Below are 15,218 nucleotides of genomic sequence, written 5' to 3' on the forward strand. Positions count from 1 at the left end.
CAAGCATCTTGAGGGGTTTAAGCTCCTCCTTGGACTACAACTCCCAGCAGCCCCCGCGGTGCACCACGTGGTGCAAACTAACCAATAGGAGCGCGCCGGTGGCGGAAGTGGAGCCTCTCTGACGGCGCTGCCGGCGGCGGTAACGGGGCCCAGGTACCGGGGCGGTCCCGGCGGCGGAGCTGACGTCACGGGCCGCGAGGGATGCTGGGAAACCCCGGGAAACGCCGGTGAGGGGGGACGGGACCCCTGGGGCTGGCTGTGATAGGAACCGGGGCTAGGAGTGAGGGGAGAGACCCCCGGGCCTGGCCGTGAGGGGAGGTGGCACGGGGAGTGCCAGGGTGACCATTGGGGTGGCACAGGGACTGTCAGGGTGGCACAGGGACTCTCAGAGCGTTCAGTGGTTGGCACAGGGACTCTCAGCTGTTCACTGGGGTGGCACAGGGACTCTCAGGGTGGCGACTGGCATGGCACAGGGTCTGCTGGGGTGGCACAGGGGCTCTCAGGGTGGTCACTGGGGTGGCACAGGCACTGTCAGGGTGGCCATTGGCATGGCACAGGGCCTGTCAGGGTGGCACAGCGCCTGTCAGGGTGGCCTTTGGGGTGGCACAGGGACTCAGGGTGATCAGTGGAGTGGCACAGGGACTCTCAGGGTGGCCATTGGCATGGCACAGGTCTGCTGGGGTGGCAGAGGGGCTATCAGGGTGCTCACTGGGGTGGCACAGGGCCTGTCAGGGTGGCATAGGGACTCAGGGTGATCAGTGGAGTGGCACAGGGACTCTCAGAGTGGCCATTGGCATGGCACAGCGCCTGTCAGGGTGGCACAGGCACTGTCAGGGTGGCACAGGGACTCTCAGGGTGGCCATTGGGGTGGCACAGGGACTCAGGGTGATCAGTGGAGTGGCACAGGGACTCTCAGGGTGGCCATTGGCATGGCATAGGGCCTGTCAGGGTGGCACAGCGACTGCCAGGGTAGCACAGGCACTCTCAGAGTGGCACAGGGACTCTCAGGGTGGCCATTGGCATGGCATAGGGCCTGTCAGGGTGGCACAGCGACTGCCAGGGTAGCACAGGCACTCTCAGAGTGGCACAGGGACTCTCAGGGTGGCCATTGGTATGGCACAGGGACCGTCAGGGTGGCCATTGGCATGGCACAGGGCCTGCCAGGGTGGCAAAGGGCCTGTCAGGGTGGCCATTGGCGTGGCACAGGGCCTATCAGGGTGGCACAGGGCCTGCCAGGCTGCTCGCTGTGCCCACGCTGCCCCCCTGACCCTCTCCCATGTCTCCTCAGCCCCATGGACCCGTGCCAGGGCCGGCCCAAGGCCCCGTCCTTCCTGTCCGACCTGGGCAAGGCCACTCTGCGTGGCATCCGCAAGTGCCCTCGCTGCGGCACCTACAACGGCACGCGGGGGCTCAGCTGCAAGAACAAGACGTGCGGGGCCGTGTTCCGGGCGGGTGCCCGCCGTGCCCCGGGCACCGCCGACGCCGTGCGCCTGCTGGGTGGCACCCAGGGCCAGCTCTACTCGGTGCGCCAGCGCCAGCGCCGCTGCTTCGTGGAGCTGGGGGTGTCCGAGACGGCCATCCAGACCCCCGAGGGCACCCTGATCACCCAGCTGAGCTCTGGCCGCTGCCACGCGCCCGCCTGCGCCAGGCAGGGCGAGGGGCAGTGCCAGCACCTGAAGCTGGCGCTGGGCTGCCAGGCCGAGGCCACGCCGCTGCCGCTCAAGAGCTCGGTGCTGGGCGCGGTGCAGGCGCCCGCCGAGGCCAAGCAGAGCCTGTGGGAGTTGGCCACGGAGCCCTCGGGGCCGCTGGTGCAGAGGGTGACCAAGAGCGTGCTGGTGGTCAAGTGCAAGGCCAGCCCCAGGCACAGCCTGGGTTACCTGCACGCCAGCTTCGGGCAGCGCCGCTTCTCCTGCGCCTGCCGCGCACCCGGGCACGGCCGTGCCAAGGGGGAGCGGCGGGAGGACGACGAGGAGGAGGAGGAGGAGGAGGAGGAAGAGGAAGAGGAGGAGGAGTCGCCCCCCACGCGCTGCATCCATTTCCTGGCCTGCATCTGCGCCTTCGCCAGCGACGAGAGCCTGGCCCAGGAGTTCTCCGAGTTCCTCACGGCCGACGGCAGCGGTGGGAGCGGGCAGGGAATGCCATGGTGCCAAATTCACTGGGCAGGGGGTGGGGACACCCTAAAACCTCCATGGGCCATTCCATGGTCCCAAATACCATGGGCAGGGGGTGGGGGGCACACTAAAAACCCTCCTGGGCTCTGCCAGTGCCCATTCCATGGTCCCAAATTCACTGGGCAGGGAGTGAGGGAACCCTAAAAACCTCCTGGGTCATTCCATGGTCCCAAATTCACTGGGCAGGAATGGGAGTGGGCAAGGCTTGGGGGACCCCCTAAAAACCTCCTGGGTCATTCCATGGTCCCAAATTCACTGGGCAGGGAGTGGGGGACCCCCTAAAAATCCCCCTGGGTCATTCCATGGTCCCAAATTCCCTGGGCAGGGAGTGAGGGAACCCTAAAAACCTCCTGGGTCATTCCATGGTCCCAAATTCACTGGGCAGGGAGTGGGGGACACCCTAAAAACCTTCTGGGTCATTCCATGGTCCCAAATCCCCTGGGCATTGGGTTTGTGCTGCCCCCATCCTGCTGTGAGCACAGAGATCCACTGGGGCTGGGGGGCAAATCCCACTGGGTTTGGGGTCTTTTTGCAGAGCTGAGAGCTCTGAACCCCCTCCCAGAGCAGGAGTAGTTGGGGTTTGTTTGGGATGATTTGGGGACAGTCCCTGTGTCCCTCAGTGTCCCTGGTGGTGGCTGGGATGTTTTAGGGACAGTCCCTGTGTCCCTGTGGCTGGGATGTTTTAGGGACAGTCCCTGTGTCCCTCAGTGTCCCTCAGTGTCCCTGGCTGGTGGCTGGGATGTTTTAGGGACAGTCCCTGTGTCCCTCAGTGTCCCTGGCTGGTGGCTGGGATGTTTTAGGGACAGTCCCTGTGTCCCTGTGGCTGGGATGTTTTAGGGACAGTCCCTGTGTCCCTCAGTGTCCCTCAGTGTCCCTCAGTGTCCCTGGCTGGTGGCTGGGATGTTTTAGGGACAGTCCCTGTGTCCCTCAGTGTCCCCTGTGTCCCTGGTGGTGGCTGGGATGTTTTAGGGACAGTCCCTGTGTCCCTCAGTGTCCCTCCGTGTCCCTGGCTGCTGGCTGGGATGTTTTAGGGACAGTCCCTGTGTCCCTCAGTGTCCCTGGTGGTGGCTGGGATGTTTTAGGGACAGTCCCTGTGTCCCTCAGTGTCCCTCCGTGTCCCTGGCTGCTGGCTGGGATGTTTTAGGGACAGTCCCTGTGTCCCTCAGTGTCCCTGGTGGTGGCTGGGATGTTTTAGGGACAGTCCCTGTGTCCCTCAGTGTCCCTGGTGGTGGCTGGGATGTTTTAGGGACAGTCCCTGTGTCCCTCAGTGTCCCTGGTGGTGGCTGGGATGTTTGAGGGACAGTCCCTGTGTCCCCAGGTCTCAAGGGGACGCTGATCCCGCAGCTGCTCCGGGGTCCTGGCCCCACAGCACGGGCACGGGGGGCGGCTGCTGCCAGGGCCAGGAGGAGGAGGAAGGACCTGGGCACAGGTGAGGGTCCTGGGGAGGGCTGGGGGCTGCTCTGTGGGGTCACATCCACCTGGGGAACCTCTGGAGAAATTCCATGGGGTCACATCCACCTGGGGAACCTCTGGATGAGTTCCATGGGGTCACATCCAGCTGTGGAACCTCTGGAGGAGTTCCATGGGGTCACATCCAGCTGTGGAACCTCTGGAGGAGTTCCATGGGGTCACATCCAGCTGTGGAACCTCTGGATGAGCTCCATGGGGTCACATCCAGCTGGGGAACCTCTGGATGAGCTCCATGGGGTCACATCCAGCTGGGGAACCTCTGGAGAAATTCCATGAGGTCACATCCAGCTGTGGGACCTCTGGATGAGTTCCATGGGGTCACATCCAGCTGTGGGACCTCTGGAGAAATTCCATGGGGTCACATCCAGCTGTGGGAACCTCTGGATGAGCTCTGTGGGGTCACATCCAGCTGTGGAACCTCTGGATGAGCTCCATGGGGTCACATCCAGCTGTGGGACCTCTGGATGAGTTCCATGGGGTCACATCCAGCTGTGGGACCTCTGGAGCAGCTCCAGGCTTTAGGAACTCGTGGGGGTCCCTGCTGGAGATGTGGGGGTGGAGGCCCAAAGGAGGGAGGTGGCATTAGGTGACATTGGGTGGCACTTGGTGACAATCCCTCCCTCAGGCCCGCAGGTGCCCGGGCCCCTCCTGGCACCAGACCCAGCTCATCCCAACCCCAGGAGGGGCAGCCTGAGGAAGCTGCCCGTGGTCTCCTCCTCACCTTCCTCATCCTCATCATCCTCACTAAAGAGACACGGTGAGCCCTGGGGCACTGCCAGCTCGGGGTGGGCACTGCCAGCTCGGGGTGGGCACTGCCAGCTCAGGGTGGGCACTGCCAGCTCAGGGTGGGCACGGGTTGATGGGGATTTGGGGAAGGAATTCCTGGTTTGAGGATGAGGAGGGGCTGGGATGGAATTCCCAGATTTGCTGTGGCAAATTTGGATCCCTGGCAGTGCCCAAGGCCAGGCTGGAGAACTTTGGGGTCCAGGAGTGGCTGGGCAGTGCCACAGAGCCCTGGGGTGACATTGGGGACACGGTGACATTGCAGTGTCCCCTCAGTGATGCTGGGCAGTGTCACACAGCCCTGAGGTGAGGTTTGGGGACACAGTGACATTGCAGTGCCCCCTCCCTGCCTGGGCAGTGCCACAGAGCTCAGTGATGTTTGGGGACACAGTGACATTGCAGTGTCCCCTCAGTGATGCTGGGCAGTGCCACAGAGCCCTGGGGTGATGTTGGTGACATTGCAGTGTCCCCTCTCTGCCTGGGCAGTGCCACTGAGCTCAGTGAGGTTTGGGGACACGGTGACATTGCAGTGTCCCCTCCCTGGCTGGGCAGTGCCACAGAGCCCTGGGCTGATGTTTGGGACACAGTGACATTGCAGTGTCCCCTCTCTGGCTGGGCAGTGCCACAGAGCCCTGGGGTGATGTTTGGGGACACAGTGACATTGCAGTGTCCCCTCGGTGTCCCCTCAGGCTGTCCCCAGGCGCTGGATGAGTCCCAGGTGTCCCTGTCCTTCCAGGAGTGGCTGGGCAGTGTCACAGAGCGCATCCACCAGACCATGCACTACCAGTTTGAGGGTGAGTGAGCCCTGCAGGTTTTGGGGGGTCCCTGGAGCCAGGCTGGGAGAGCTGGGAATGTTCACCCCGAGAAGGGAAAAGATCCAGAGAGAGCTTCCAGAACATTCCGGGAGAGCTGGGGAGGGACTGGGGACAGGGGATGAAACTCAAACCATTCCATAATTCCATAATTCTCAAGCCTCTCTGCTCTTTGGGGGACATTTTGGGAACACTTTTGGTCCCTTTCTGGGAACACTTTTGGTCCCTTTCTGGGAATATTTTTGATACCATTTTGGGAATACTTTTGGTACCATTTTGGGAACCCCATGTCCGTTTTTGGGGATAATTTGCTGTTTTTTTAGGAATATTTTGGTCCCATTTTGGGAACCCCGTGTCCGTTTTTGGGGATAATTTGCTGTTTTTTTAGGAATATTTTGGTCCCATTTTGGGAACCCCATGTCCATTTTTGGGGATAATTTGCTGTTTTTTTAGGAATATTTCGGTCCCATTTTGGGAACCCCGTGTCCGTTTTTGGGGATAATTTGGTGGTTTTTTAGGAATATTTTGGTCCCATTTTGGGAACCCCGTCTCCGTTTTTGGGGATAATTTGGTGGTTTTTTATGAATATTTTGGTCCCATTTTGGGAACCCCGTGTCCATTTTTGGGGATAATTTGGTGGTTTCTTAGGAATACTTTGGTCCCATTTTGGGAACCCCGTGTCCGTTTTTGGGGATAATTTGGTGTTTTTTTAGGAATATTTTGGTCCCATTTTGGGAACCCCGTGTCCATTTTTGGGGATAATTTGCTGTTTTTTTAGGAATATTTTGGTCCCATTTTGGGAACCCCGTGTCCGTTTTTGGGGATAATTTGCTGTTTTTTTAGGAATATTTTGGTCCCATTTTGGGAACCCCGTCTCCGTTTTTGGGGATAATTTGGTGGTTTTTTAGGAATATTTTGGGAACCCCGTGTCCGTTTTTGGGGATAATTTGGTGGTTTTTTAGGAATATTTTGGTCCCATTTTGGGAACCCCGTGTCCGTTTTTGGGGATAATTTGGTGGTTTTTTAGGAATATTTTTTGGTCCCACCATCCATGCCATTGTCACCACGCCCTCCCCATTCTCCTCCCAGTGACCCCAAAACAGCCACAGGGCGGGTTCAGCCTCCAAATCCCAAACACTTCCCTGGGAATTCCAGCACTGCTGATCCCATGAGCCACGGGGACACTTTGGGGTGACAATTTGGGGTGACAATTTCCCTCCCAGGCCACCCAGAGCCGCTGGTTTTCCACATCCCCCAGTCCTTTTTTGAGGCTCTGCAGCAGCGAATCTCCAGTGGCAGCAGCAAGAAGAGGCTGCCCAACTCCACCACGGGTGAGGAAAAAGGGGAAAAACACCCAAAAAAGGGGAAAAAACCACAAAAAATCCTGCTGGGAGCAGAGTGTGGGGCAAGGAGAAGGGGCACGGAGAGGATGCCGAGGTTTTTCTTGGATGCTGGGGAGGGGGAGATGGAAAAGGGGAAAAAAGGGGGAAAATAAAGGGGGAAATGGGAAAATAAAGGGGGGAAATGGGAATGGAAAAATAAAAGGGGGAAAAATTAAGGGGGGAAAATAATTAATAAATAATAAATTAATGGGGGAAATAGGGGGGTGGAAAAAAAAGGGAAAAATAAAGGAGGAAAAATAAAGGGAGAAAATAAAGGGGAAAAAAAGGAGGGGGAAAAAAAGAGGAGGGGGGGAAAGGGGGTGGGAAAATAAAAGGGAAAAAAGGGGGAAAATGTGTGGGGAAATAAAGGGGGGAAATGGGAATGGGAAAATAAAAGGGAAAAATAAAAGGGGGAAAAATTAAGGGGGGGGGGAAGGGGTGGAAAAAAAGGGAAAAATAAAGGGGGAAAATAAAGGGAAAAAAAAGGAGGGAAAAAAAGAGGAGGGGGGGAAAAGGGGGTGGGAAAATAAAAGGGGGGGGAAATGTGGGGGGAAATGGGAATGGAAAAATAAAGGGGAAAAATAAAAGGGGGGAAAATTAAAGGGGGAAAGTAATGGGGGAAAAAGGGGGATGGAAAAAAAGGGAAAAATAAAGGAGGAAAAGTAAAGGGGAAAAATAAAGGGGAAAATAAAGAGAAGGGGGGGAAATAAAGGGGGGAAATGGGAATGGAAAAATAAAGGGGAAAAATAAAAGGGGGAAAAATTAAGGGAGGGGAAAAAGGGGGTGGAAAAAAATGGAAAAATAAAGGGGGAAAATAAAGGGAAAAAAAGGAGGGGAAAAAAAGAGGAGGGGGGAAAAGGGGTGGAAAAATAAAAGGGTAAAAAGAGGGGGAAATAAAGGGGGGAAATGGGAATGGAAAAATAAAGGGGAAAAATAAAAGGGGGAAAAATTAAGGGGGGAAAAGTAATGGGGGAAAAAGGGGGGTGGAAAAAAGGGAAAAATAAAGGAGGAAAAATAAAGGGGGAAAATAAAGAGGAGGAGGGGGAAAAGGGGGTGGGAAAATAAAAGGGAAAAAAAGGGGGGGAAATAAAGGGGGGAAATGGGAATGGAAAAATAAAGGCGAAAAATAAAAGGGGGAAAAATTAAGGGGGGGAAAGTAATGGGGGAAAAATTAGGGGAGGATGGAAAAAAGGGAAAAATAAAGGAGGAAAAATAAAGGGGGAAAATAAAGGGGAAAAAAGGAGGGGAAAAAAGAGGAGGGGGGGAAAAGGGGTGGAAAAATAAAAGGGGGGGAAATGTGGGGGGAAATAAAGGGGGGAAATGGGGATGGAAAAATAAAGGGGAAAAATAAAAGGGGGAAAAATTAAGGGGGGGAAAAGTAATGGGGGAAAAAGGGGGGTGGAAAAAAAGGGAAAAATAAAGGAGGAAAAATAAAGGGGGAAAATAAAGAGGAGGGGGGCAAAGGGGGTGGAAAAATAAAAGGGAAAAAAGGGGGGGAAATAAAGGGGGGAAATGGGAATGGAAAAATAAAGGGGAAAAATAAAAGGGGGAAAAATTAAAGGGGGAAAAGTAATGGGGGAAAAAGGGGGATGGAAAAAAGGGAAAAATAAAGGAGGAAAAATAAAGGGGGAAAATAAAGGGGAAAATAGGAGGGGGGGAAAAGGGGGCGGGAAAATAAAAGGGAAAAAAGGCGGGGGAAATAAAGGGGAGAAATGAGGATGGAAAAATAAAGGGGAAAAATAAAAGGGAAAAATTAAGGGGGGTGAAAGTAAAGGGGAAAAACAAAGGGGGGAAAATAAAGGGGGAAAGGGGCATGGAAAAATAAAAGAGAGAAAAAATAAAGGGGGGGGGAAATGGAGAAAAATGGGGAGAGGGAGTGTTGAAAAAATAAATAAAAAAGAGGAATAAAAAAGAGAGGGGGAAGGAGGGAGAAATGGAATTAAAAAGTGGGAGGAAGGGGAGAAAATAAAGGGAGAAAAGAGGCAAAATTGGAGGAAAAGAAGCAAAAAAGGGAGGGAAAAGAAGGAAAAAAAGGGGGGGGAAGGAGAGGAAAACCAAAGAGGGCTGATAAAAGCAAGAGGAGGGAGGATGAAAGGGGGCCGGAGCCCCCCGAGCCCGCCCCGACCCCTGCCCGCAGCCTTCGTGCGCAGGGACGCGCTGCCCCTGGGCACCTTCTCCAAGTACACCTGGCACATCACCAACGTCCTGCAGGTCAAGCAGATCTTCGACACTCCCGAGGTAAGGCCGGGACACCCCTTCCCCCCGCCCCGGGCACCCCCCCAGCCCCGCGGGGCCGGCCCTGAGCGCTGCCCGGCCCGCAGGTGCCGCTGGAGATCACGCGGAGCTTCGTGCAGAACCGCGACGGCTCCTACGAGCCCTTCCGCAGCCCACGCGTGGAGGTGGAGAGCGTGCCCGAGGGGCTGGGCCCGCACGAGAGGCAGCCCCCGCTGCGGCCCCTGGAGCTGCAGACCTTCCTCAAAGTCGGTGAGGATCGGGGGGTACGGGGGGACCCCGAAACAGCGCCGGGAGGGGCAGGGTGAGACCCTGAAACAGCGCCGGGAGGGGCAGGGTGAGACCCTGAAACAGCGCCGGGAGGGGCAGAGCATGATCTCTAAAGGCAGCTGGCAGGGACCCCAAAATAGTGCCCACAAGGGGCAGGGTGGGACCCCAAAACAGCCCCCAGGAAGGGCAGGGTGGGACCCCAAAATAGGTCTGAGGAGGGCAGGAATAAACCCCAAAACCCAGCAGGGAGGGGCAGGGTGAGACCCCAAAACAACCCCTTGGAAGGGCAGGATGGGACCCCAAAACAGGCCCAGGAAGGGCAGAGTGAGACCCCAGGAAGGGCGGAATATGATCCCAAAACAGCGCCCAGAAAGTGCAGGATGAGACCCCAAAAAAGCCACCTGGGAGGTGTAGAATGGAACCCCAAAACAGGCCCCAGGAAGGGCAGAGCATGATCCCAAAACAGTGCCCAGAAAGGGCAGGGTGGGACCCCAAAATAGGTCTGGGGAGGGCAGGGTGGGACCTCAAAACAGCCCCTTGGAAGGGCAGGGTGGGACCCCAAAACAGCCCCAGGAGGTCCCAACTCTCCATAGGGTTGGGGGGATTCAAGGAAGGGAAAAGGGGGGGGGGTCCCATGGGTTTGGGGGGGTCCCATGGGTTTGGGGGTCCATGGAGGAATAGCAGGGGGGGTTCTATGGGGTTGGGGGGGTCCCATGGGTTTGGGGGTCCATGAAGGAGCAGCAGGGCCCCCCGAGGCAGCCACCCCGCCGTGCCCCCCCAGGCCACACGTCCCCCACGCAGAAGGAGCCCACGCCCTTCACCATCGAGTGGATCCCCGACATCCTGCCCCGCTCCCGCCTGGGCGAGCTGCGCCTCAAGTTCCAGTACGGGCACCACGGGGGGCCCCGGCAGCCCCCCGGCCGCGGGACCCCCCCCGAGCCCCCCCTGGGCTCCATCGCCTTCCCCTGAGCCCCCCGAAACGGGACGGGGGGCTCCGAGTGTGGGGGGCACCCGGGGGCACCCCCGGAATAAAGCAGTGGCACCCACGGGCGCTGAGTGTGTGTGTGTGTGGGGGCACCGGGATGGGGGGGACACCTGCGAGACCCCAAGAGTGGAGGGTAAGGGAGCTGGGAGACCCCCAAAAGGCTCCCAGTGGGCACCAAGGAGCTCCCAGTTGCTCCCAGTAAGTGCTCACGAGGAGCCCAGTTGCCTTCAGGAGTTCCCAGTCCATCCCAGTATCCCCAGTGCTTGCAGTACTCCCAGTGTTCCCAGTCCATCCCAGTTCCCCCCAGTCCATCCCAGTATCCCCAGTGCTTGCAGTACTCCCAGTGTTCCCAGTTCCCCCCAGTCCATCCCAGTTCCCCCCAGTCCATCCCAGTATCCCCAGTGCTTGCAGTACTCCCAGTGTTCCCAGTTCCCCCCAGTCCATCCCAGTTCCCCCCAGTCCATCCCAGTATCCCCAGTGCTTGCAGTACTCCCAGTGTTCCCAGTTCCCCCCAGTCCATCCCAGTTCCCCCCAATTCCCCGCTGCCCTCCCGCCGCCAGGGGGCGCTGCCGCCTCTCCCTCAGCCAAGATGGCGGCGGCCGCGCGGGCCCTGCGGGTGAGGCGAGAGCGGGAATGGGGGAAAAACACCGGGAATGGGGGAAATACCGGGAATGGGGAAATACACCGGGAATGGGGGACATACCGGGAATGGGGGAAATACCGGGAATGGGGAAATACCGGGAATGGGGGACACTGAGGGTGGGGGCACTGGATGAGAGGTCCGAAGGCTGCGGTGACACCGGGAACAGCGTCACGAGCTGTGGGGTCACATCCCTACTGCGGGGACACCGGGGCTGCTCCGTGCGGCTCCTGGGGACACGCTGGCTGTGCTGGGGACAGGAGACCGCGATGTCCCCAGCCCTGGGGACCGGGGTGTCCCCTGCCAGCCGTCCCCAGCCCTGTCCCCTGTGCAGGTCCTTCCCCGTGCCCTCCATGTCCCCAGCGCCACCCGGCAGCTCCACACCAGCCCCGTGTGCCTCAAGGTGAGTCGTCGGGGACCCCGCGTCCGTGTCCCCGTGTCCCCTGTCCTCCTATCCCTGTGTCCCCTGTCCTCGCTGTCCCCATGTCCCTGATGCTGCTGTCCCCATGTCCCCCTGTTCCCAATGTCCTCTGTCCCCTGACCCTGCTGTCCTCGCTGTCCCCTGTTCCCCGACCCCGTGTCTCCCTGTCCCCCTGTCCCCGTGTGCCCGATGTCCCCTGTCCCTTGTCCCCGCTGTCCCCTGTCCCTGTGTCCCCTGTCTCCTGACCCTGCTGTCCCCGTCCCCACGTCCCCCTGACCCCACTTTCCACATGTCCCTGACCCCGCTGTCCCTGCTGACCCTTCTGTCCCCAATGTCCCCTGTCCCTGCTGTCCCCAGTGTCCCCCTGTTCCCTGACCCTGCTGTCCCCAATGTCCCCCTGTCCCTGCTGTCCCCCAGTGTCCCCCTGTTCCCTGTCCCTGACCCTGCTGTCCCCACAGGCGCGGGCAGCGCGGGTGCGCGCGGGCAAGGGTGACAAGCTGGTGACGTACGAGCAGGCGCACGCCCCGCACCACATCGGGCACCGCAAGGGCTGGCTGTCCCTGCACACCGGTGCGTGACACGGGGACACAGGGGGGACAGGGGGGACAGGGAGATGGCCTGTGGGGACACAGGAGCATGGTGGGGACAGGGCAGTGCGGGGTACACGGGCATCGTGGGAGCCTGGTGGGGACAGTGACACATGGCACCCATGGGCATCCTGGGCACAGAACACACAGCTCCTGTGGTGCCAGGACCATGGCTGGGCCGGTGCCACCAGTGCCACCAGTGCCACCATCCCCTGTCCCCTCAGCGAACCTGTGTGGTGAGGTGGGTGCAGCACAATGGGGGTGACACAGTGTCACCAATGCCACCTGTGTGTCCCCTCAGGTAACCTGTGTGGTGAGGCGGGCGGGCAGTGACCCAGTGTCCCCAATGTCCCCTCTGTCCCAGCTAACCTGTGTGGCGAGGCGGGCGCCACCCAGCAGGATGTCCCTCAGTGTCCCCAATGCTCCCCCATGTAACCTGTGTGGCGAGGCGAGCGCCACCCAGCAGGATGTCCCTCAGTGTCCCCAATGTCCCCAATGTCCCCCCAGGTAACCTGTGTGGCGAGGCGGGCGCTGCCCAGCGGGATGTCCCTCAGTGTCCCCAGTGTCCCCTGTCCCCCTAGGTAACCTGTGTGGCGAGGCAGGCGGGGAGTGACCCAGTGTCCCCAATGTCCCCAGTGTCCCCAATGTCCCCTGTCCCCCCAGGTAACCTGTGTGGCGAGGCGGGCGGGCAGTGACCCAGTGTCCCCAGTGTCCCCAATGTCCCTCAGTGTCCCCAATGTCCCCTGTCCCCCCAGGTAACCTGTGTGGCGAGGCGGGCGGGCAGTGACCCAGTGTCCCCAATGTCCCCAGTGTCCCCAATGTCCCTCTGTCCCAGGTAACCTGTGTGGCGAGGCGGGCGCCGCCCAGCGGGCCCTGGAGGACGCGTTCCTGCGGCGCTTCCTGGCCGGGACGTTCCCGGGGCTGCTGCTGGACGAGCCGGTGCTGAAGCGCCGCGGGAACCTGCTGGTGCTCTGCGCGCTCCTGGCGCGGGCGCTGCCGCCCCACAAGCTCTACTTCCTGCAGGGCTACGCCGAGACCCTGCTCGGCCACTTCTACAAGTGCCCCGTGCGCCTGGAGCTGCAGACCCTGCCCGCCCGCCTGCCCTACAAGTTCATCTAGGGCTAACCTGGACACGGCCCTAAAAACCTCTAAATGGCCCTGAAAAACCTGTAAATGTTCTTAAAGGAATGATCTGGGAAGTGCCCTACAAGTACCTGTAAGAATAAACCTGTAAATGTTCTTAAAGGAGTGATCTGGGGTGTACCTTGCAAGTACCTCTAGGAATAAACCTGTAAATGTTTCCAAAAAACCTGTAAATGTTCTTAAAGGGGTGATCTGGGGTGTACCTTACAAGTACCTCTAGGAATAAACCTGTAAATGTTCTTAAAGGAATGCTCTGGGATGTGCCCTACAAGTTAATCTAGGGCTAACCTGGAATAGGCCCTAAAAACCTGTAAATGGGCCTGAAAAACCTGTGAATGTTCCTAAAGGAATGGTCTGGGGTGCACCCTGCAAGTACCTCTAGGAATAAACCTGTAAATGTTTCCAAAAAACCTGTAAATGTCCCTAAAGGAGTGATCTGGGGTGTACCTTACAAGTACCTCTAGGGATAAACCTGTCAATGGTCCTGAAAAACCTGTAAATGTTCCTAAAGGAATGATCTGGGATGTCCTCAGTCGGCCCTACATGTTCCTCTAGGGATAAAGCTGCAAATGTTCCTAAAAAACCCATAAATGTTCCTTAAAAACCTGTAAAATGTTCCTGAAAAACCTATAAACAGCCCTTAAGGAATGATATGGAATGTCCTCAGTGTGCCCTACAAGTTCCTCTAGGGATAAACCTGTAAACGGCCCTAAAAACCTGTGAATGTTCCTCAAGGAATGCTCTGGGATGTCCTCAGTGGGCCCTACAAGTTCCTCTAGGGATAAAGCTGTAAATGTTCCTAAAAAACCCATAAATGTTCCTTAAAAACCTGTAAATGTTCCTCAAGGAATGCTCTGGGATGTGCCCTACAAGTTCCTCTAGGGCTGGGAATAAAAAAACCTATAAATGTTCCTAAAGGAATGATCTGGAATGTTCCCAGCGTGCCCTACAAGTTCCTCTAGGGACAAACCTGTAAATGGTCCCAAAAAATCTGTAAATGATCCTAAAGGAATGATCTGGGATATCTTCAGTGGGCTCTACAAGTTCCTCGAGGGAATAAACCCGTAAATGTTCCTAAAAAACCCATAAGTGTTCCTAAAAAACCCATAAATGTTCCTTAAAGACCCATAAATGTTCCTAAAGGAATGATCTGGGGTGTCCCCTCTGTGCCCTACACGTTCCTATAGGGCTGGGAATAAACCCATAAATGCTCCTGAAGTCCCTGTGCCCCACATGGTGTCCCCGTGTCCCCACAGCGTCCCCGTGTCCCACAGTGTCCGTGTGTCCCACATGGTGTCCCCATGTCCCCACAGTGTCCCCGTGTCCCCACAGTGTCCCTGTGTCCCACATGGTGTCCCCACTGTCCTTGTGTCCCACATTGTGTCCCCACAGTGTCCCCATGTCCCCACACACCGTCCCCATGTCCCCGTGTCCCACACGCCGTCCCCATGTCCCCACAGTGTCCCTGTGTCCCACAGTGTCCCCATGTCCTCACAGTGTCCCCATGTCCCCACACACCGTCCCCATGTCCCCACAGTGTCCCCGTGTCCCCAGCCCTGTGACATTGTGCGGCGCCTCCCCCCCATCCATCCCAGTCCGACCAGTGCAGGATGTGACAAAACCAGTTTAAATAGAAATGGGGGAGGGGCACGGGGGGGAGTGGGGGGCTCAGCCCTTCCTGGAGCCCTTGGCCTTGTCCTTGTCCTTCCCCTTGTCCCTGCCCTTGTCCTTGTCCTTCCCCTTGTCCTTGTCCTTCCCCTTGTCCCTGCCCTTGTCCTTGTCCTTCCCCTTCCCCTTGTCCCTGTCCTTGTCCTTGTCCTTGTCCTTGCCCTTGTCCCTGTCCTTGTCCTTGTCCTTCCCCTTGTCCTTGTCCCTGTCCATGTCCACGTCCGTGTCCTTGAAGCCGGGGTTGGCCAGGCCCAGCCCTGTCCCCTGCACGGTGTCCCCCGGCGTGTCCTCCCCTGGTGGCACCTGCAGCGCGGGCCCTGCGGGGACAATGGGACATTGTGTCACTGTCACTGTCCCCAGGCTGAGGGGACAGCGGTGTCACTGTCACTGCCCCCAGGCTGAGGGGATAGCAGTGTCACTGTCCCCAGGCTCTGGGGACAATAGGCACCATGTCACTGTCACTGTCCCCATGAGTGACACAGTGTCCCTGTCCTGGAGGTGACAGGGAGCTGCTGTCGCTGTCCCTGTCCTGGGGAGGTGACAAATGCCCAGTGCTGGTCTGTCCCTGTCTCCATCCTGGGGGTACAGCGGGGCCAGACTGTCCCTGTCCTGGAGGTGACACGGTGTCCCTGTCCCCAGGGGTGTCACACTGTC

At 58.1% G+C, this 15,218-nt stretch overlaps 2 protein-coding genes and 1 long non-coding RNA gene across 4 annotated transcripts; 2 read left to right on the forward strand and 1 right to left on the reverse strand.

Annotated features, from left to right (window-relative positions):
• Window positions 1-67: 67 nt before the first annotated feature.
• On the forward strand, window positions 68-10,322 carry C26H2orf42 (chromosome 26 C2orf42 homolog). 2 transcript variants are annotated; one of them, XM_074559125.1, is made up of 9 exons: window positions 68-227; window positions 1,289-2,118; window positions 3,490-3,600; window positions 4,267-4,398; window positions 5,114-5,218; window positions 6,460-6,567; window positions 8,830-8,856; window positions 8,940-9,102; window positions 9,902-10,322. In XM_074559125.1, the coding sequence occupies exons 1-9, from the start codon at window positions 202-204 to the stop codon at window positions 10,305-10,307; spliced, it is 1,908 nt and encodes a 635-aa protein (XP_074415226.1). In that variant the 5' UTR covers window positions 68-201; the 3' UTR covers window positions 10,308-10,322. The 2 variants fall into 2 exon arrangements, with proteins under 2 accessions (XP_074415226.1, XP_074415227.1); XM_074559126.1 differs by having other exon boundaries at window positions 8,756-8,856; window positions 9,902-10,182.
• Window positions 10,323-10,598: 276 nt separating this feature from the next.
• MRPS24 (mitochondrial ribosomal protein S24) lies at window positions 10,599-12,975 on the forward strand. The gene is made up of 4 exons (XM_074559127.1): window positions 10,599-10,721; window positions 11,080-11,148; window positions 11,625-11,736; window positions 12,589-12,975. Exons 1-4 carry the CDS (start codon window positions 10,695-10,697, stop codon window positions 12,870-12,872), a joined length of 492 nt encoding a protein of 163 aa, XP_074415228.1. The 5' UTR covers window positions 10,599-10,694; the 3' UTR covers window positions 12,873-12,975.
• On the reverse strand, window positions 12,760-13,429 carry LOC141731895 (uncharacterized). Its single transcript, XR_012583794.1, has 2 exons — window positions 13,390-13,429; window positions 12,760-12,899 (listed from the first exon to the last, which is right to left on the reverse strand). It is a non-coding gene; the product is annotated as an uncharacterized LOC141731895 (long non-coding RNA).
• Between the last annotated feature and the right edge of the window lie 1,789 nt (window positions 13,430-15,218).

This window comes from Zonotrichia albicollis, chromosome 26 (assembly GCF_047830755.1).
Source record: "Zonotrichia albicollis isolate bZonAlb1 chromosome 26, bZonAlb1.hap1, whole genome shotgun sequence".
NCBI classification, from domain to species: domain Eukaryota; kingdom Metazoa; phylum Chordata; class Aves; order Passeriformes; family Passerellidae; genus Zonotrichia; species Zonotrichia albicollis.